Genomic DNA, 21172 nt, shown 5'->3' with positions numbered 1-21172 from the left:
TCTGTCTTGAAATGTAGGACATGTGTGTATTGTGGACATAAATGATCTGAGAGATAGGCAAAAAGATGTGTTCGGATCAGACTTGTAGGACAAGCATTTTGTATATCCTTCTAAAAATGCGCCAAATCTCTGGCTGTCCTTCCGTCTTCATGTGCATCTGCACTGCAGTATAGTTCACGTATCTCGAGAACCATTCGACCAACCGACTTCAAACTCGGAGCGTGTGTTAAATCGCTCGGAGGCGGCTGTCCAGAACCAACCCAACCGATGTGCCCATATATGGGCATGCCAGACAACTTCAAACTGGGAATGCACACCAGTGGGAAATCGGTAAAAAAAAAGGTAGAGAACCACTGTCCTAGTGTACTCCTAATGTGCCATAGTGTCATAGTAAATCAGTGTCTTACATATTCTGAAGAATACCTGGAAAATTACATTCAGTAATCGGGTCTTATGATCAAAATAAGAACATGAATTGGGTCAAAAAACATGAATTGGATCAAAAAACTAAAATGTGCCACAGGGCAAGTCTCGCCACGGGTGTGTCTGTGTATGGACACATTGATGACCCCTGGCATTTATAGATTACAGATTACATTACCCCCCCCCCCCCCCCCCCCCCCCCCCCCACACACACACACACACACACACACACACACACACACACACACACTGTTGGTGGGGGCCACCACACGAGGCATCAATCTGCTCATCAGATGCAGCTGGAGGTTCAATGTCTTGCTCAAGGACACTTCGATATGATGCCAAGTGGAGCGGGGATTACACTGGGAACCATCTGATTTCCAAGAGATATTGTTGAGGAGTCTGATGTCTTACAGGTTGCCTTTAAGTCTGGTGCTATGGTCCCTCATGATGTTCATACCTAAAGGCTCATGTTAATTTCCTTTCCTGCATGGATTTGCTGTACAGCAACAAAAACACAGAAGCCACCAGGAAAGAATAAAGCTCAGAGGATTTGTTCTATAGATGTGAGTGAGATTTCTATCAGCACTGTGGAATGCAATGCTTGTGAGAAAAGAAAAGTTTGTAAAAACAAACTATCCACTCCATTGTATTCTAGAGACCGTAAACAACAATGACAGAATGCTGTTATTGTCCAATGTACTGACAAACAGCATAGTCATGCAAGTTTCCAAACACTGACAATTTGTCTAATAAGCAATACACCTCAGACTGCATGTCCAAAACTATTTATTTAATCAGCTGTGCATTTAGCTAGCCAATGGAGCATACAATGCTATACTCAGCAGTTCTTTGACTCAGTTCCTTGGAGGTTCTCCGCAGCACAGCTGAGGAAGGACAAATCGTGACGGAAAGCAAAGTCCTGGCACACAAAGATAGCCGAGCGTCCCGAAAAACAGTGAGCAACTGTTTAGCCTGCAAAGCTCCGTTACATCCAGGATGTGGCCTGTCTGCCTGTGAGTAAGCGCAGGGCTCTACTGAATGGAACGACGGAAAGTTCACAGGTCACATGCATAGGAGTGTAAACTGTAATTTTCATCATCTGAGAGGAAAACGGACAAATCCCCTTTCCATATTATCTACTGTACAACAATCTTTTTCAGAGCAATATGGAGTCAAGTTGCCATGCGATGCTCATAGACTGTAGAAAAATATGGACGGTGCGAAGCCATTGCTTTCTATGCTGTGGAAATTAGTTTTTTTTTGTCCCTTGTATGGGTGTCGCCATCATTGTTTGAAAGGTACCCCAGGTATCACAAGGAATGCTATTGGCTGCCAACGGTCACGTGGAACCGCAGGGATACATGGGAGAATGTGGTCGGAGCCTCCCGAAATACAGCACACGAAGAAGAACACAGCCGGCTGGTATCAGCTTAGTTGGCCACTCCCCCCGCAAATTTATCATCAAGTTTAACATAAATGGGACCATATTTGCTCAAAACGCATATCATGGTGATTGAAAGGGAGTTTTTCACTAGCGACAGGAACCATAAAGTATTTATGACAACGTGTATTATGGTTCGAAAATCAAAGGGGAAAGCGAATGGGGTCCAATGTAGACAAATTCTTTTTGGTACCTTGCGGGGGGAAAACAGTGCAACTAGCGGCCAAACATAGGAAGTTTTAGTTCCGTATTGGATTCGTTTTAAATCGGCGGAACTATGCCCCTGGTGATGCTGCCCTACGAAGACATACTGTAGGCCTACTGTAATTGTTGAGCATGCATACTAGAGGCCTTTTTGATTTGCCTCATATAACATGGGACAGAGAGAGTGGTTGACATGTAGCTCTAATGTTTCAAACCTGTAAAAGGATCTGAAACCGAGAACCGACATTAAAGTATAGCAAGTGGTGGAACCAACCACCAAGTGCACCACGGCTCACTGGAGATTTGCCCAACCTTCGGACATCATCCTACAGTATACGGAAACCATGACTGGTTGGTTTGGGCCATAAAACCTGACGGACCTGCTGTTTCAGACCAAGTGGAGGGTCTCAGTGGGTCAGAACCGGGAACATGAGATGGAGGCATGCAGTAGCAGCCCAGGTCAAAGGTCAAACAGGCTTAGCTAGGCTGTTACTCATCTCGCAGTCTAGGAGAAGCACCGGGGACCACACAGCCAACCACTATAGATTGTTCTACTGCTGTACTCGAGCTGTTGTGAACATGAATACAGGCTAAATGCCTCAAAAGGATTCTTGGACCTGTGGCAAGAGTGGTACTTACTGGTAAATCGTCTCTGTCGGGTGGAAACCTATCCAAAACTTACTTTTTAGGATCTAGAGCTGTTCATTCAGCAGCAGTGCTGTATCATATAGCAAAGAAAACCACCGGCACAATAGGACAATGTGAAATGCGAAATGTTTAAGAGACATTCCGTCCGAGGCCTTGTGGGAATTTGTGTGCTCAATTCACCAAAATTGCACGCCGTGTTCATGATTTGAGCCATTTTGTTCAAAACTGAGCAATCCTGCAAACTTTGGAAGCCAATCTCCGGACAGATCCAAGTTGATCTCATGGTGGCAATAGAACAGGCCCATGTGAGAAATGTGGGGCAGAGGTTCTGAATTGGCATCCAGGGAGTGTGTGCACAGTTTGGGCACACACTCCCTGGCCAATGGTGCCAGAGATTTGCTGGTAAGACAGACAGACGGACGGACGGACGGACGGACGGACGGACGGACGGACGGACGGACGGACGGACGGACACACGGACGGATGGACACACGGACGGACACACGGACGGATGGACACACGGACGGACGGACACACGGACGGACGGACGGATGGACAGGGGGCAAAACATCTCGGCCATGCCTTTCAGCATGGTGGAGACAAAAATGCTGTATAACATACTTAATTTACATTAGTGCTATGGGTATTTCCAGTACACATATTTGAAACCTAACAACCCCGCCGCCCCCCGCCCCCAACAACCACCCCCCCCCCCCCCACACACACACACACACACACACACACACACACACACACACACACACACACACACACACACACACACACACACACACACACACACACACACACACACACACACAGCCCTGAGCTCATAAACACAGCAGCAGTAGTGGAGGTCTGCTTTCTGTAGAGCAAATTCATGTCACAGAAAAAGACAAGGTCTGGCTGAAGACAAACTGCAACCTCATGCAACAGCGTCTACATCTGATCAAGACTGAGAGCTTGAATAAAAGCATGGCACAATTTACTGTTTGTAGTGGAAAAACCTCTTAACCACAGACATGACATGAACTCTACAGCGTTCCTCCTATTCTGTGTGGCAAACATTTGGTGAAAATAGCTGATCTACAAGCTCACAGTGCATGAGCTTGATAGGCTATTTTCGGCAAAGAGATTTGACGTAGAGCGGAAAAAAGGAGAGGACTAAATACAGACCCTGGGGGTCAATGAGTGTTTTTACACAGTCAAGACAGAACAAGGTTCATCACCCTGGCCTGGGGCTCAAGAAAGCCATTCAAAAAATGCATGTAAAAAACTGTTTTACGGTTTGTTTGTTTTCTGAAAAGCTGACTTCTTAAAGATGGCAACAGAGAAAGGCAGAGAAATGAATGTTATTGCATTAATTTTGTCATCCGGGGTAAGACAAAAAAAAGATGTCTAAAGGCATGAAGAGCAGCTGTTTCTTTGGCTTATGTCATCATCGAGCTTTGGTCTTCAAGCACAATTTACAACAGCCTCTTAATAATCTGACAGGATGGGCCCCAACATGCTGACTTCTAAAAGCTAGAATAATCATACGCCAAGAACTGATTGAATAATTGCTCAATGTATGTATGTATGTATGTATGTATACAGTATATGTATTTATATGAGAGAGAGAGAGAGAGAGAGAGAGAGAGAGAGAGAGAGAGAGAGAGAGAGAGAGAGAGAGAGAGAGAGAGAGAGAGAAAGAGAGAGAGAGAGAGAGAGAGAGAGAGAGAGAGAGAGAGAGAGAGAGAGAGAGAGTGCTGCTGTGTGTACAGTGTGTACACTGATGCAGATGATGCTATTTAGCATCCAGGTGTCCATAGCAAACAATGTAATTTGCACCCAGGGTGGAAGGGCCAATGTGGCTCTTTTACACCCGGGTGTATATGTCATGGCAAAGACAAGGTTGGGTTGTGATCTCAGAGTGTGTGTCATGCTTTGCACAGATTAATCTCTAGTATCACAGGGGCAGAGCCACACCACCAAAAACAAGGCCAATATCATTGTGTTTCATCTTGATGAAAGTATCTGACTAAAATGGGGCTTAAGTGGTTAAAGAAAGGAGAGCTGGTGAGCCTGGCAGCTCAACCAGTCAGTCCACATGCTCCTTGTGAGAACAAGGTTTGAATCCGACCGGCCGCATCACCTGTCTCCCTTCTCTCTCTGCCCTTGGTGTTACCTCTCTCTACACTGACTCTGCAATCAGAATAAAGCAGAGAATTCCAAGAAGAAGAAAAAAAGAAAGGAGACCTTAGCTGTGGTGAGATCATTGCCCCTTGATGAATCATAATGTTGTCTGAATTACAAGTCGAGATTACATCAGGCCCAATATAATGTAAAAGATCAGAGGACTTTGTGTTTTGATTAAATATTAATACGGTAAAGATCTGCACTGGATTACAGAGCATGGGAAACACAAAGGGGGTTAACAGGCAGAGGTCAGCATGTCCCACTGTGATGCAGGGAAACTAAAGAAGGACTTGGAGTGGACGGATTTGGCTGGAGTTCATTCAGAAGCAGGACTTCGAGTCACGCTGAAAGCCCCCGACATATTTCCTAGAGCTAAATCCTGATCAAAAGGGGGCTAAAATGTATTCAGCATGTGGGATACTGAGCCAGTTAAAGGCACATTAGAGACTCATGCAGGGGGACTTATGTTTCAGCCAATCCCCTGTGTGCATAGGTGTTCTTTTAGTGCTGCATATTAAATATGAGGATAGAGGGATAGATGTGTCTCCTCATTGAGATCCCAGATACTATGCTTTGTTCCAAGAGTGAAAAAGCTTCCATATTATTTGCCTCATTCCTTTACAGAAGCACCACTATTATCCTCTGCTGCCCTCTCCTGGTGATAAACTGTATTAAATAGCTGTCTATTTTCAAAAAACTTTTCAAGAAATGGGGGGGGGAAAAGAACCTGTGTTCCAATGTATACAATGTAATTATTAAGTGTAGTCTCAATCTCTTCTTAATGATAATTTGTATTGGTTAAATATTTATAAAAACCCACAGACAGACTTTAACCACTTGCAACCTGGTGTCCCTATTTTGGGCTTGTATACTGTAGGTGGCAAAGAAACCAAATAATTTAAAGTAGCAAAAATAACAAATCTACGAGCTCTCAACTTTTCGCACTTTGGTGTGTTCTGTTGTGAGCTTGTAGATGATTATGAAGAAATCATATGTAAATGAATATGTATTCATCCACAAACCCCCATCTGAAAGTATTTTGTGCCAGTGACCCCCATATAAGATTTGTGTATATAAAATGTTAAAAAGAATATTCAAGAAATATATATATTGAGATAAAAAAAAAAAAATCTACAAGCTCATAACGCATTGTGATGCAACACAGTGTGAGATTGTAGATCGGCTATTTTGAAATAGCCGATGTATATACAGTAGGTTTTAAGTGCTCATGTACAGTATGTCGCTTCTTTTGGGCTTGAACTTTTCAAAGACCTCTTTGCTTGATTCTCTCGCAAAACCTGGCAACACTGGCTTCATGGGCAAACAATGTGAGAAGTGGTGCAGCCTAGAACAAAAACAGGGTACACTCTCCCAGTAAAAGAAAATCACACCCGTGTGAACTGAGCGGTGGTCCCCCCCCCCCCCCTGTGTGTGTGTGTGTGTGTGTGTGTGTGTGTGTGTGTGTGTGTGTGTGTGTGTGTGTGGCCTGGACAACAGCGCCCCTCCCTTAACATGTGTGGTCAGAAAAGGTACTACACAGGCTTGAGGCTACATACAGACCCACCCACATACAAACAAACTAACTAACAAACAAACATACCTACACACACGGCCACGCTATGGAGACGGTGTGACCACCGCTCAAAAAGAAGAAGAAAAAGGTTTAAATAATAAAATAACAGTTGTGAAGAAAAAAGAGTTGAGCCGGAAGGCAAAGCTCTCTGTCTACCGAGCAATCTTCGTTCCTACTCTCACCTATGGTCATGAAGTGTGGGTCATGACCGAAAGTATAAGGTCACGGGTGCAAGCGGCCGAAATGGGTTTCCTCAGACGGGTGGCTGGTATCTCCTTTAGAGATAGGTAGATAGGTCTCAGAGAGAGACTTGGAGTAGAACCGCTGCTCCTACACTTGGAAAGGAGTCAGCTTAGGTGGTTCGAGCATCTAGTACGGATGCCCCCCGAGCGCCTTCCTAGGAAGGTCCTCGATGCACGTCCCACTGGGAGGAGACCCCGTGGCAGACCAAAGACCAGATGGAAGGATTATATCTCCAAATTGGCTTGGGAATGCCTCGGTATACTCCCTGAGGGAGTGGAGGAAGTTGCTCGGGATAAGGAAATCTGGAAGTCTCAGTTGGAACTGTTACCCCCGCAAATGGATTCCGGATAAGCGGTTGAAGATGGATTGATGGATGGATGATGTTTACCATATGATCTTTGAGACATCTGATGAAAGTTATATGGGACCAAATCATCATTCTTGTCATTTCGATTCAATAATCTTTTAATTTCTAATGAGAGAATAAAAATCACACCCGTGTGAACTGAGCGGTGGTTTACCCACCAACCCCCCCCCTCCCCCCCCGTGTGTGTGTGTGTGTGTGTGTGTGTGTGTGTGTGTGTGTGTGTGTGTGTGTGTGTGTGTGTGTGTGTGTGTGTGTGTGTGTGTGTGAACAACAGCGCCCCTCCCTTAACATGTGTGGTCAGAAAAGGTACTGCCAGGCTACATACACGGCCGGACGGCCGGACGGACGGACGGACGCATACATACCCACACACACGGCCGTCGGCCACGTATAGGAGACGGTGTGACCACCGCTCAAAAAAAGACTAACCTAGTGGAAGAGTGTAGCACTTTGGAGGGTAAAGGAAAAGAGCTTGTCAACAAACTATTACCAAGGTCTCCTTGTACAAAATGCACTTGGACCATAAACACACCTGTGAAGCAGATTTGTGACCAACAGTGATACCCTGTGGTGTTCCTGGGCAGATGCCGGTTCTGAAACGTGTGTATGACTGTGACAGCACTGTGTTGCTGAACAAGAGTATGCGTGCCAACCAAGAACCTCGAAAAAGACAAGGAAAAAGCACCCTACCTGACACTTTCCCGCCACACACACTGATGTCTCATTCTGGCCACATGGAGTCCCGTCGATCACTCTGTCTGCCTGTCGAACATAGAACCTGAAGCCGATAGCCCTACAGTTCAGCTCACAGTGCTGGTCCCCAGGAACTGTAGACAACAACCAATATAGAATTTAGGCATTTAGCAGTCACTCTTTATCCAGAGCAATTTACTGTAAGCAAGGTAAATAAATACATACATCAAATGCAGAGAGACAGTGTAGTGCCTCAGTAATCTAGGATCATATAGGTAAACCAAGAACCTAGCACCAGTCTAGAATCTAAACAATACAATATCCAAGTGTAGCTTCACCTCCCAATGTATGAATGAATGAACCATTGTAAGCGCTTTGAGTTCGCAACTTGCTTAGAAAAGCGCTATAAAAATGCAATTCATTATTATTATTATTAAAACAGAATAATCTGTACATTGAAACGGGGGGATGCCAGGTAAAATCTGTCTAGTAAAGGATGACAGGTGTCAGATGATTGTCAGAGCTCACTGCTGGAACTGAGTTAGAAACCTTTAGACATTTTCTTTTAAGTATTGCCCATGCTGAAGAACACATGCGTTTTCTTTTGCGCATGTGGCCTTATTAGTTTCCACTACTAGCACTGCTTGTCTGTTGTTGTTTGAACACTGCTAGGAGTTCACCCAAACACGCAGATGGGCGATCAAAGTGGATTACCGGGCACAACAAACTCCATCAGCTGTAAAAGAACAAATAATTGCTTTTATGTGTCGAGGTAGGTAGGTTAGACCTATTTTGTTAATGCATTAAGTTTGAAGATGTTATGGCCAAAAACTATTTAGACTCTATTTGTGACCTTTGACCTTGACCCAACTAACCCCAAAATCTAATCAGGTAATCTATTCTAGGGACTGATTGCCCAACTTTGCGGAAACTTTCAGGTCATTCCGCGTAGCCATTATCCCATTGATAATGGGCAGGGTTCAAAGCTTTGTGGGTCGAGGTCATTGGTCAAAATCACACATATTCCACAGAGACATGTTTTCCAAATAGGAAGTCACAATGGTCTTTGATTTGGCAACATGACATGTGACCTTAAAAGGTCAAACTCATCACCAAAGTGGATCAAAAAGCCAGGGGTGGCCCTGTGTTTGGTCTGTTTAAGGAGGGGCGAGTGGCTAGCAACAGGAGCATTCATGTTAACAATGAAACAATGCCTACATGAGCTGTTCTGATGGTTGGATATTTCAAGCTCCTACCATAATTCACCTGCTAGTGGCAACTCTGGGGGTCAATACTGTCAGCACATTTACGTCACAGTACTGATGGTCCACATACTGTGGATAGGAACCCTAAAGAACGTCATGCAAGTCTCAATAAAAAGACTGCGGAGATGTGAGCTAATTTTACTGTAATGGTGACATTGACTAACATCATAAGTCTTATTTTTATACTTTATATAAGATTTTGAAATCTTTATCCTCTAATGCCATGACCAAAATAGGGACGCCAGGTTGAAAGTGGTTAACTGGATGGACCCCTCAGCCCCTGGTCATTTCTAAGTCTGGGTTAAGGGTTAAAGGTGACTGGGCCCCTCCCAGCCAGGCCCCTGCTGTCTGTGTCATCAGTGATTCATCAGTAACATCAGCCTCATCCTTGAAATCACGTCTTAAAAAACATTTGAACATACAAACATTTACACAGCTTTGTTTTGCCTAGTGTTGTTTGCCAGTTCATGTGCTTTTGAACCCCATTTTAGCATGTCTTATCATCTGTAAAGTAAAGCCTTAGTCTGGGATCACTTCACTTTTCGAGGTTTGATGCGGTCGGGAGAGGAAACCACTTTACGTCATGTTGTAGTACTCAAAGGACTACAATTTGCCGGAACTATCAAAATAATTCCCCTGCGCTCAAGGACATACTTTTAGGGCCTACCTAATAAACTCCTTGATGCAGCGTAGTTTTGCTTTTGAAAAATGTGTTTGGTATATGCATCTTTTATTCCAACTCGTAGCGACTGCCACTGGCAAGACTACACTAGGCTACTCGAGCATTTTAATAGGGATTGGGGAAACAAACGGAGGGAACTAAAACAAAGCGACGCCGCTTCTTCGGCTTGTGGTTTCTGCCTAGACCGTATCAAACCGCCCGTTGTTAACGATCTTTCCCTCAGAAAGCCTGGTGGGCGAGGTTAGTAAAGCCTTAGTAACTCTACGCAGACAAATCTATAGAAACGGGATAACTAAGAATGCAAAACTCTCTTTATGTATTTCCTGCATGCTGGAAAAGGTAATCACTGGTTAAAGATTACATTTCACACCAACGTATATGTTATTATTGTGTACTGTATGGAATCATATACCTTTCTGCAAATATATTTTCACGTTTGGGATAATACATTTGTGACTCTACAGTTCTAATCCATGTTAGCCCATTAAAACCGGGAACAAATCTGTCACTTTAGATTTTTAAAGATTTGTTTTATTTGGGCTTTTATCGGATAGGACAGTAGACTGACAGAAAATGGGAGAGACGGGGAGTGACATGCGGCAAAGGTCGTCCGGATCGGGAATCAAACCGGCGATGCCGCCAGGCATCAATGCCTATTTGGCAATGCCTATGTGGTATGCGCCTGGACCAGTAGGCCAGCGGGCGCCCCGTCACTTTAGATTTTTACAATGGATATAAAAAAAAAACAGCAGATATTCAAGCTCACATCACTGACGTCACTTCGTGTCACACTTGAAGTTTGTACATCTACTATTTTTGAACATTTTTGAAAGATCTTGAAAGTATGAGAACTACTGATTTATAAAGCATTTGTAGAATGGGCCTCAGGTCTTAATGGTTGGTTTTCCTTCAGTACCTTCATTGAAGGGCTCCCATTCATAGACTCTGCCCATGAACGGCTGGCTGTTGTAGGAGGAGCACTGAACAGCCCGGATGGGTCTGCTGGATGGAGGACAGGCCTGAGGATGGAAAACACACACACACACACACACACACACACACACACACACACACACACACACACACACACACACACACACACACACACACACACACACACACACACACACACACACAAAGTATATCATCACTCACACACAGAGTATATCATCACTGTCGGGTGGAAACCTGCTAAGGCCAAAATACAACCTTTCAGGACAAGGCAAAAATAGCTTGTGTTCCAATGTAGTTGTTATTTAGTCACGTCACAAGCTCTTGATAATACCTTTAATTGGTTCAATATTTATGAAATCCAGAGACACACTTAACCACTTTCACTTTCAACAAAAGCTAAAATAGGAGATCTGCAAGCTCAACGCACCCGGATGCGGCGCATTGTGAGCTTGGAGATGGCCTATTTTCAACGATCTTGTTTGAGCTAAGTACATTAGCCTCGGGCATTTATAAAAACAAAAACATAAAAAGTTGAAATATGCAGTTACTGGGTTTCTGCCCGACAGCAGTGATATACTATACACAGAGAGAGAAAGAATACCCACTACTACAGATAGCTTGTCTATTACTACACCTGGATCACATTTCATAATGCCATGCCCCATTGCCATTGACTGTCTGCTTTAACCTTGTTGGGATTTCTTTTTTTACTCTGGTGGTTGTAGTCCAGCCAAGACCAGATCCTGTGAAGCTCGATTCCACTATTTATGATGACAGGCCAATATCTCTCAAATACCTGGAACGCGCCCGAGTCGCGTTAGATTTTAACCACTTTAACCATTATTGTATGCTTTAACCTTAGAAAAATAGCAGATATACAAGCTCACAGCGCGGCACCGAGTGCCGCGCTGCGAGCTTGTAGATCTGCTATTTTTTTTAAATCGTGAAAATGTGTGCAAGTCTATGAATATCTTTGACCCGATCTTTGACCCGACTTCTAAATCCTTCCTCTAAATCAGTGGTTCTCAAACTTTTTCATGTCAAGGACCCCCAAAATTACAGGTATTTGGCCACGGACCCCCATCTCAAAATATGTTGTTCCAGGGACCCCCAGAAGCAAATATTTGATTTACAAATGTTCGCTTTTAAATAGATATATTCAAAGACTTGCAAAGAAAAATCATGATTTTTCAAAAATAGCAGATCTACAAGCTCGCAGCGCGGCACTCGGTGCCGCGCTGTGAGCTTGTATATCTGCTATTTTTCAATAGTTAAAGCAGTCAATACTCCTAGGTCTAAATGTGTTAAAAGACCACCTCCAAATCCTGCTCTGCCCAAACAGGTCCCCAGCCAGCATTAATTTGTCTTGAACTCTTCAGTCTTTATCTTTTACATAATCTGTGATGATAATGTGTTGGGGACACATTGCTAAGTTAAGTGTTATTTATTGCCAAGGACATTTAACACATACCCAGAATTTGTCCTCTGCATTTAACCCATCCTAACCAGTTGGCAGCTGCTCTCAAGCCATCAGTTTGATAACTTAAATATAAACACACATACCCATGTCATACCCTATGTCAGTACCTGCCATATCAGGACAGCTAACTCAGTAGTGATGCTACCAATCTGTCAATATGAATTTAGAATCCTTATACTGTATTTTTACAGTCTGTTCATAAACACATTACAAGTAATTTACTAAATGTTCAAATATTATTTGAGTTGCAGAAAATCTATGACCAGAGAGGGAATATTTCTCTTACTATTAAGTAATCATCTCATATAGCCTGATAAGCTAGATAAAACTTCATTATCCTGAAACTGAAGTTGTGAGTGGCTCAAGTCTTACATTACTATTGCAGATCTTGTACTGGACGGGCTCCCCGGCGCAGGAGGAGCTGGGCAGAGGATTGTATGGTCTTTCAGAGTGCTGCTGAGCTCCAGAGGCCTGCTGGCTGCCTGTGTACAGATCCTGCTGGGCCTGGGGCTCCAGGGCCGAGCCTGGCTGGTAGAGAGAGGCCCAGACTGGGTTTGGTTTGGTCTGGGACGTTCTGGGCTGCTGGTAGGGCCTGCCATAGTAGGCAGGGTTGTTAGAGTCTTCCCGGTTGTGTGACTGGTGCCCACTGTATGCTCTAGAAGTGGTGTGGTGGTAATGATCGGCCACCGGGGAACGCTTCTGTCTGTGGGAACCCGCCGTGCCAGGGCTTTGGCCTGTGTCCGTCTGCAGCGGAGCCACATACGGCATCCTCCCATAGCCGTACCTGCCTGGGGTGATGTGGCTCACCCTCCTGAAGACATGAAGACACACACACACACACACACACATGAAATACAGCTAGCGGAGCACAAAACAATGGAAGACGGAACAACTGTCGATGTGTGAATCTCTGTAATCTAAAGTCACAATAACTAAGTGGCAGTCGAACAGTAGAACACATGGTTGCTCACTGCTCTTGGGTATGAATGAACATGTATGTAAGTACGAAGCAAGACGCTGCCAAAAAAGAAAAAATACACCGGTGCTCAGTGAACTTTTCCTGGAAAAAAAATTAAAGAAAGAGGCATTCTACTAAAATGTCATCTTTGACTGAAGCAAACGTTAAGGTGGACCATCTGGAATGGATCCTCCTTTAAATGCACACAACTCCTCAGAAGCACTCGGACCTTGGCGGCACAATGCTGGGAGCCTTTGTTGTTATTTGGCTGCTTGAAATGTATTCCCTGCAACCTCCCATTACTCAACTGTCAAAGCTGTTTGTTTAAGGGCTTCTTAGCTAACGCGCACAGGAAGCGAAGGGGCAGACCTGCCAACTGCCAGCCGAGCCATTGACTCCATCTATGAAAGAGTGGATTTCCACTGGAGGGCAGTCAAATAGCCCACAGAGAGGTTCTCCCCAGTCACTTTCAAAGTCACTTTTAGAGACGACTACTCAGCATGCAGCACAGTTGCAGAGGCGCGCTACAGAGTTCTCAGATTCAAACCCAGATAGGGGGGATGTAATATATTGCAAAGATTTCAACATTGTGAATGTGAGATCAATTAAGATAATTAGATGTGGACACAGCTTTTGGAGCTTTAAAAAAAAAAGATACACTGTCTGTAGTAAAAGGGTTACGTTGGTGTGGGTTTTGTGATACTAAGTTGAAATAGAACATATTCCTTAAACAATCAATCAAATGAAAATGTTTGCACTTTTCATACAATGGAATGCAACTTCATTGAAGTGGCTTGATCAAGGTCACACCAATGGCACTGGCCGTTGATGAAGGCGAGAGCATTACTCGTTAACTTTGTGTGACACCGTTAGGGCTGTCACGATTATGACATTTTACATGACGATTAATTGTCACTCAAATAATTGCGATTAACAACTTAATTGTGTTTTTGTCGTTGACAATTACATTTCTGTTTGGCATTTAGGCTTTGAAGTTGCACATGGTAGATATGACACATAACCTAAATATACAAAGACATTACTGACATATTTGACAACTTTATAGTTAAAAAAAGAACATTGATAGTGGAAATAGCCGATCTACAAGCTCACAACACGGCTTGTAGATCTGCTATTTCCACTATTTTTTACTTTAAAAAAAATATATTAACATTTTTCAACATGGAAACGATTATGACGATTATGAAAATTAATCACGATTATGTCAAATAATTGCGATTAGACGATTATGTAATAATTGTGACAGCTCTAGACACCGTGGTGCGGTACCTGCGTCCTGCGGGACGAGCCTGCGTCTCCCTCTGAGGATTCCTGGGCTCTCCACGACTGGTGCTGCTGTTGGAATATGAGGAATGGGTCATGTCCCGGTGCAGGGGGACCGTAGGCCGCAGCGCTGACACCACATGGCCCTGGTGCCCGGCTCCAGGTCTGGAGGGGTGGCTGGACAGGGACGGTGTGTACACGGGCAGGCAGGGTCTGCTCCGCTCCTGCACCCCTCCTCCACAGGTACGCGAGCAGGTTGTCCAGGACGTCCAGGAGCCCCAGGAGCCCTGAACTCCTCCATGCCCTGCTGCCGGTGAGTCCTGCTGGTGCTCTGCCCTCTGGGGAACCTGCGGTAGGAGTCACCAGCACCCAGGGTTAAGTGAAGTACAGCTCAAACAATGGAGAGGTATCAAGACTGGGTGGAAAAGCTCTCTCAGTGAGGCCCACTTTCTACTTGCCTAGATCCTGCCCACATGAAAAGCCTCAAGTCAGTGACCTCATCCCGTCAACATGAGCCTCCTGGCCCCCCTCACTGTTTATGAAACGGACCTCTGTTCATGCCTAGAGAGCTCAGATCTGGCTGATTAGTGGGTGTTATGTCTGCGAGTGGCCCGTCCCCTAATGGCTACCTGCTGATGACCCCATCCATGTGTGTGTGCGTGCACGCATGCGTGTGTGCGTTCGTGTGTGCGTGTGTGTCAAACAAGTACAGCTCAAACAATGGAGAGGTATCAAGACTGGGTGGAAAAGCTCTCTCAGTGAGGCCCACTTTCTACTTGCCTAGATCCTGCCCACATGAAAAGCCTCAAGTCAGTGACCTCATCCCGTCAACATGAGCCTCCTGGCCCCCCTCACTGTTTATGAAACGGACCTCTGTTCATGCCTAGAGAGCTCAGATCTGGCTGATTAGTGGGTGTTATGTCTGCGAGTGGCCCGTCCCCTAATGGCTACCTGCTGATGACCCCATCCATGTGTGTGTGCGTGCACGCATGCGTGTGTGCGTTCGTGTGTGCGTGTGTGCCTCTGCCAGGGATTAACAGAGATCCATGCCTCTTTCTGTCTGAGGATCCTGCCAAGCCTGCAACCAGTCAACAGTGTGCCAACCCAGGGATTTAACCCTGCAGGGCTGCGATGGAAACCCTGCTCTTTAAGAAGCACTTTGTCTCCATTCACCGTGACCTCCCTGCGCTCCGCTAGCACATGGACGTAGTAAATACTCAGCTTGCCTTGGACATTTTAGCGAATGGTAAGAGAATACGGACGCGCCAGGGGTGGGGGTGGGGGGTGGAGTTGGCAGCTGGCATCTCTTGCTGTCAGTGTCCGGCATTGAGCTATTCAGAGAGGCCTCAGACCGTCCCCACTGCTCCCTCTACACTATCCTCTTCCTTTGTAACTCAACACCACTGTCATCCCTGGGGTCAGGCCCAGGTCACACAGCTGGACCCCCGTGGAAACCACAAACTTATAACCAAACCAGAGCCACAAAGCTTAATCACCAGAGTTACTTTAACTCCAGAAGAGTGTGCAAATGTAACCATTATATGGTATGGTTATATGGTAATGGCATATTTTTCACCCAATACCAACCCCACAAAATGGCAGGTTGGCCCGTCAGTAGATCCTTTCCAAGTAAATTCCTCTTGGCCCATGATAATTTCTGTGTCTGTCTTTGACTCTTCACTACACGCTCCCTGGACAGGTCTTTCTTTCATGGCAGTGTGGGGGGTAGGAGAGGAGGACAGGGGTCTGCTGACAGCTGGCATGACCCTTCCTGTGATCAACGTGGCTTTTCACGTTGCGGACAGATTTACACCCGGGTCGGGTTGCTCTCTGGTGACGTTCTCCCTGGCCTACTGCATGTTTACATGTGCTGGGATTCATTCAGCTGAATTAATACATTTTACCATTTACAATGTACTGTAGACATTTAGCAGACGCTCTTAATCCAGAGCGATTTACAGTAAGAAGGGAAAATACAAAGTAATACTGTACATCATATCGACGTTGTCGGGTGAAAACCTTGTACCGGTATGTCCAAAACCATTCGTTTTGCATTTATCATTTTAAAAATGATTTAAACTAGTGAAACTACAAGCAAACAATAAGCAAACAACGCCTCGCACCGCGAGGTGTTGTGTGCTTGTAGATCTGCTGTTTTAACTACTTTTGTGCAACGGTCTTGTCTGATGAAGCAGGGCTTTACTTCACGAAAAAAAACATACATATTTGAAACTTGGAGATACAAGGTTTCTGCCCGACATGACAATATGCTAGAAATAGTAATCTAGGATAGGTAAACCAGGAATCTATCATCAGTTGACACATAATATAAATAAAAAAATCTATAATCTTTAAATTCAGGTCAACAAATTAACCTGGCATCTGTCTACATAATATGCTATTTAAATTACATTTAACCTTTGCAGAAGCCAAGTCTAGTCTAGTCTAGTCTAGGGCAAGTGCTAATATGGAGAGTGGAGATTGAAGAGGTGAGTCTTCAGATTAATTTAAGCCAGAAGGGAGAAGAGTCTGGGATGTGTGGAGTGTTGTCCCTTATGTTTTAGGGAAGGTTCTGACAGCTTACAGATTCAATGACTATACTGTAGTTGGACTAGACAATCAAGAGCTACAGGCGTTTAGGCGGTACTGCGGGAAATACAAAGTGTCTACAATATGTCAATTGTCACACAATGTTTAACTGAGCGCATGGCACCTTACAGAATTGTCTTGAGACGAGGACGGGGTGAAACTATCTATTGTTGTCATTCCTCACAAACATGGCGTTGGCACTTCTAAAATGTTCCCGCCATGGGGCCATCAATTCGCTCAGCTAAGATCCCCACATACACTGTATATGGAGAGTCACATTCCATGCAGCTTGTGCCAACCATGGCCTGGAGCGGACTGAAGAGGAGACCCCTCAGCCTCCAAACAGTCGAGGGAGGTCTATCTATCGCTGTGAGCTTGGGGATGTCAAACACGCCACGAGTGTTACAACGCAGACAGCATTTCTCTCTCTCTCTCTCCCTGGCTAACCAGCCACCCACACAGTACACAGTACACACACACGCACACACACACACGCACGCACACGCACACGCGCACACACACACACACACACACACACACACACACACACACACACACACACACACACACACACACAGCTCACCTTCCTGTGGTCTGTAGACAGTTGGCAGACCAGGGGGTCTGCCCAGAGCAACAAGAGAAGTGGCGAAAGTCTGCAGACAAAATATTCACCCTGTTAGAGAAGTTTTATGTGCATTTGTATATAGAGTTGTTGCTATTGATCAACAAAAAAAAAGATGCACAGGGGGACAGAGGGACAAACGTCATGCACATTACCTCAGAATCCAAACACAGGCTTCGCTCATAGCGTATTGACTGTGACAGTTGGGAGTGTCTGTGCAAGGAGAGAGGTTGTAATCATACAAACACATAATGTAGAGCAAGCAAAGACATTTTAAACACTGCCGGTTGCAGTGGTGGAATGAGTACTCCCATTTTGTTCCTAAGTAAAATTAACAATACCACAGTGTAGAAATACTGAGTAATAGTACCTAATTGAGTAATAGTACAAAAGTATTCACATTAAAATAAGTACTGGAAGTAAAAGTACTCATTATGCAGAATGTCCCTTTTCACAAGTTACCAAATGTCCACTATTTTCTATTTCTATTTTCTAAGTATATAGGGTTGAATAGGTTAATTGTTATAATATACAGTATACAAAATCAAGTCAAGTCAAGTAATTGTAAGTCAAAGTAAGTCAAGTTTTCAAATAGGCTAATTGTGCTTTACACCACTGGCCTGGTGTAGCACATCACTTGTCCTTGGGTATCCTACCTACAGAGCCCTAAGGTTCTTCTAAAAGAGACCTGCTGGGGAACATGACTGCTGCCCACTTGACCATGTGACTTGACCCTTGAACTCCTGGTCCCTAATGAGCGATGCCCCCTGCTGAAACGCGACACCCCCTTTAGAGACAGCGGCAAGTCCTGTGAAGCACACACTTTCACTCTGCACCACACTGCTGTATTCGCTCACAATAAAGTTCCTTATTGCTGATTGAAAACAGCAGGTCAAAGATTCACTATTTCAAGAAATGATAGCGAGTCATTTGATAGACCAACGAGTTAGAATAAAAAGTTTCCAGAAGAGCAGTTAATGTTGAACTGTGCTGTAAAATCAAATAAAACAAAAAGAGAAACAATTACCAACATCACTTTGGTGTACCTATAGCCTACAAAATAAATAGCCTAATATAGGTCTATAATAATTCTTTACCTTTCGTCAAGTGACGGCTGAGCGCTGAAACACTTTAAGTATTTTCAAACCCAATATCCTTCTATTGTTGCTGGAGTTTGATAAACAGACGCTGCAGGGTAGATATGTCGACAATAATCCAACTAGCGCACGACTAGTCCACGTGGAATACACAGTCAAGTTCAATAAATCCGTATCAGACGTTTCCAGGTTATATTCCACAGTTGTATGGACATCTGGTCATCCTGTTGCACTGCCCTGTTCGCTATCCAGTCTCCACCGTCCCGCAACAGCCCTCTTTTACGCACAGTGACCAAGAGCCATTAGAAACTAAAGCTGCACTGTGACTGCACTGCACAGTGCACAGCGCCCCTCACTGCATGCATGCGCCCCCTGTCTGGAGCCCGTGAGCGCGCTCTTCGACTGTGCGTGCCGTGCGCCCGCGCTTGCCTATCTTTCACACGTCGCTTCAAGTAGATCGCCCGTGCGTGTGTGTGGTATAATACGCTGCAAAAGAAAGGGAATATAGGTACAGACAGAGGTGGGAAAATGTAAAAGTATGCCTACTCGCAATTTTTTTTACTTTAATAAGAAAAAGTAGACATCAATAGGCTACTACAATGTAGAAATACTCTCTCTGTTACAAGTAGAAGTCCGGAAGTATAAAATGTTTGAAAATAGCAGATCTACAATCTCTCAATAACGCATCACATTGCAAAGTGAATAGTAACGTTTTCAAATAATTGTAGTGGAGTAAAAGTTAAGTAAAGTAAAATAAAAGTATTGGAAATTGGAAATACAGTAAGTAAAGTAGGCTACAAATGTCTCTATTGTACTTAAGTATATCTACTTAGTTACTTTACACCACTGCAAAAGGTAATAGGTAGCCTATAGCTGGGTAGACAAAAAGTTAAAAGAAAGAGAAAAATCGAACCTCTGTTCGAAGTGGAGCTGTGTGTGTGTGTGTGTGTGTGTGTGTGTGTGTGTGTGTGTGTGTGTGTGTGTGTGTGTGTATTGCAGTTGAAAACAGCGCCCCTCCCTTAACATGTGTGGTCATAAAAGGTACTACCACATTCTTGAGGCTACATACGGACCCACATACATACCCACATACATAGACGGACGGATACACACACGGCCATGTATAGGGAGCTCCACACAGCTCCAAAAAGACAACAAATGCTGTAAAGAGAGAGAGAGAGAGAGAGAGAGAGAGAGAGAGAGAGAGAGAGAGAGAGATTTTTTAACACACTGACAAATGCCACACAGGTGTTGCACTCTGCACTTCTCTCAGACATCTGCACACCCTCACCACTGAAAGAGACATGCCTTAGTTCCGTCTGGGTGGTCAATATTATTACCACTGCTCCCTTGCTGCTGAGATCTGGAATGGTACCAATGCTCCATGACAGCAGAATACAGCATGCTGTTACATGCAGCCTATATCATGAGCTGCTGCAAGCCTCACAGGCTTTCATTAACAATAGCCATACCCACAGCCTTAGCAACAGCAGCAAATGCACGACCATGCAGCAGAGGATAATCATTTGTCAAGGCTTAAAACAACATTAAAGTGCTGGAGCCTGCAGTGCTTATAACCACCCTGACAACATGAGCGGAATGTACAATATATGTATGGTCATATTACACCTCCATTCTCCAGTCATTAGCTGCTAGGGTTTGGTATCCCAGGTTAAATTCCCAAATCAGACACCATGCTTGATGCTCTAAATCAGTGGTTGCTCAAAGTGCTTTACAGAGCAAAAATGAAGCACAAGTGCTTTACAGAAAAAGTACATTAAACAATAAAGCAAAAAAGAAAAGGAAAGGAAAAAGATAATACAACATTAAAAACATGAAAAAGGCAGTGAATCGGGAAAAACAGTGAACATGAATTGATAAATACATTCTGTAAACAACAACACCTCGTTTCTTATTCCCATATGAGACACACAGAAATAAGACACACGACACGAGAGATCAGAGTGTATCAGGCAGGTACAGTATACAGAAATAATGGTTCAATAGTTTGTGCTGGCTCTGACAAGATGGTGGTCAGACATTCGTATATAAAAGAATACAGTATGACAGTTAGGCGTGGGACAAGTTCAGAGGTTCCTGCTAATATGACGAGGTTGCCAAATTCATCAAAAACACGTGGGGTCTATATGCAGTACGTGGCAAAGAGTTCCTTGTAATCCATGGGGGGAGAAGATGTCCTTCTAGTGTCTGGAAGACACCAGCTTTCCCCAGCGAAGCCTTATAAACCAAAACAATTCTCATTGTTTAGGGACAGGCTCCGTCCAGACAGTTGATACAGCAGAGAGAGGGTGTTCTTTCACAAGGCCTCGATAGTCCAGGCATTGGTGTCAGACTCTGGTCAGTAAGTCATCAATATGAATTGATAAAAAGATGATAGCAACCATAACAAAATATTACCTATCATGAATAACACAGAGATTTAAAAAATAAATTAAAAGCAAGAGTGA

The 21172-nt window shown here is 44.3% G+C and overlaps 1 protein-coding gene across 1 annotated transcript in view; it reads right to left on the bottom strand.

Moving 5' to 3' along the window:
* thsd4 (thrombospondin type 1 domain containing 4) overlaps positions 1 to 17791 on the bottom strand; it is a gene marked incomplete at both ends in the record, with an annotated part of 77068 nt that extends 59277 nt beyond the window's left edge. Inside the window, 6 exons of the mRNA XM_080730133.1 lie at positions 7771 to 7907; positions 10637 to 10739; positions 12527 to 12965; positions 14403 to 14743; positions 17569 to 17638; positions 17763 to 17791. Coding sequence (XP_080586259.1) covers positions 7771 to 7907; positions 10637 to 10739; positions 12527 to 12965; positions 14403 to 14743; positions 17569 to 17638; positions 17763 to 17791 — 1119 coding nt within the window. The remainder of the gene's footprint in view (positions 1 to 7770; positions 7908 to 10636; positions 10740 to 12526; positions 12966 to 14402; positions 14744 to 17568; positions 17639 to 17762) is intronic.
* Between the last annotated feature and the right edge of the window lie 3381 nt (positions 17792 to 21172).

Source organism: Nannobrachium achirus, assembly GCF_963921795.1.
Source record: "Nannobrachium achirus genome assembly, chromosome: 7".
Classification (NCBI taxonomy): Eukaryota; Metazoa; Chordata; class Actinopteri; order Myctophiformes; family Myctophidae; genus Nannobrachium; species Nannobrachium achirus.
Note: the sequence above shows the minus strand (reverse complement) of the source record. Positions and strands in the feature narration are given on the sequence as shown.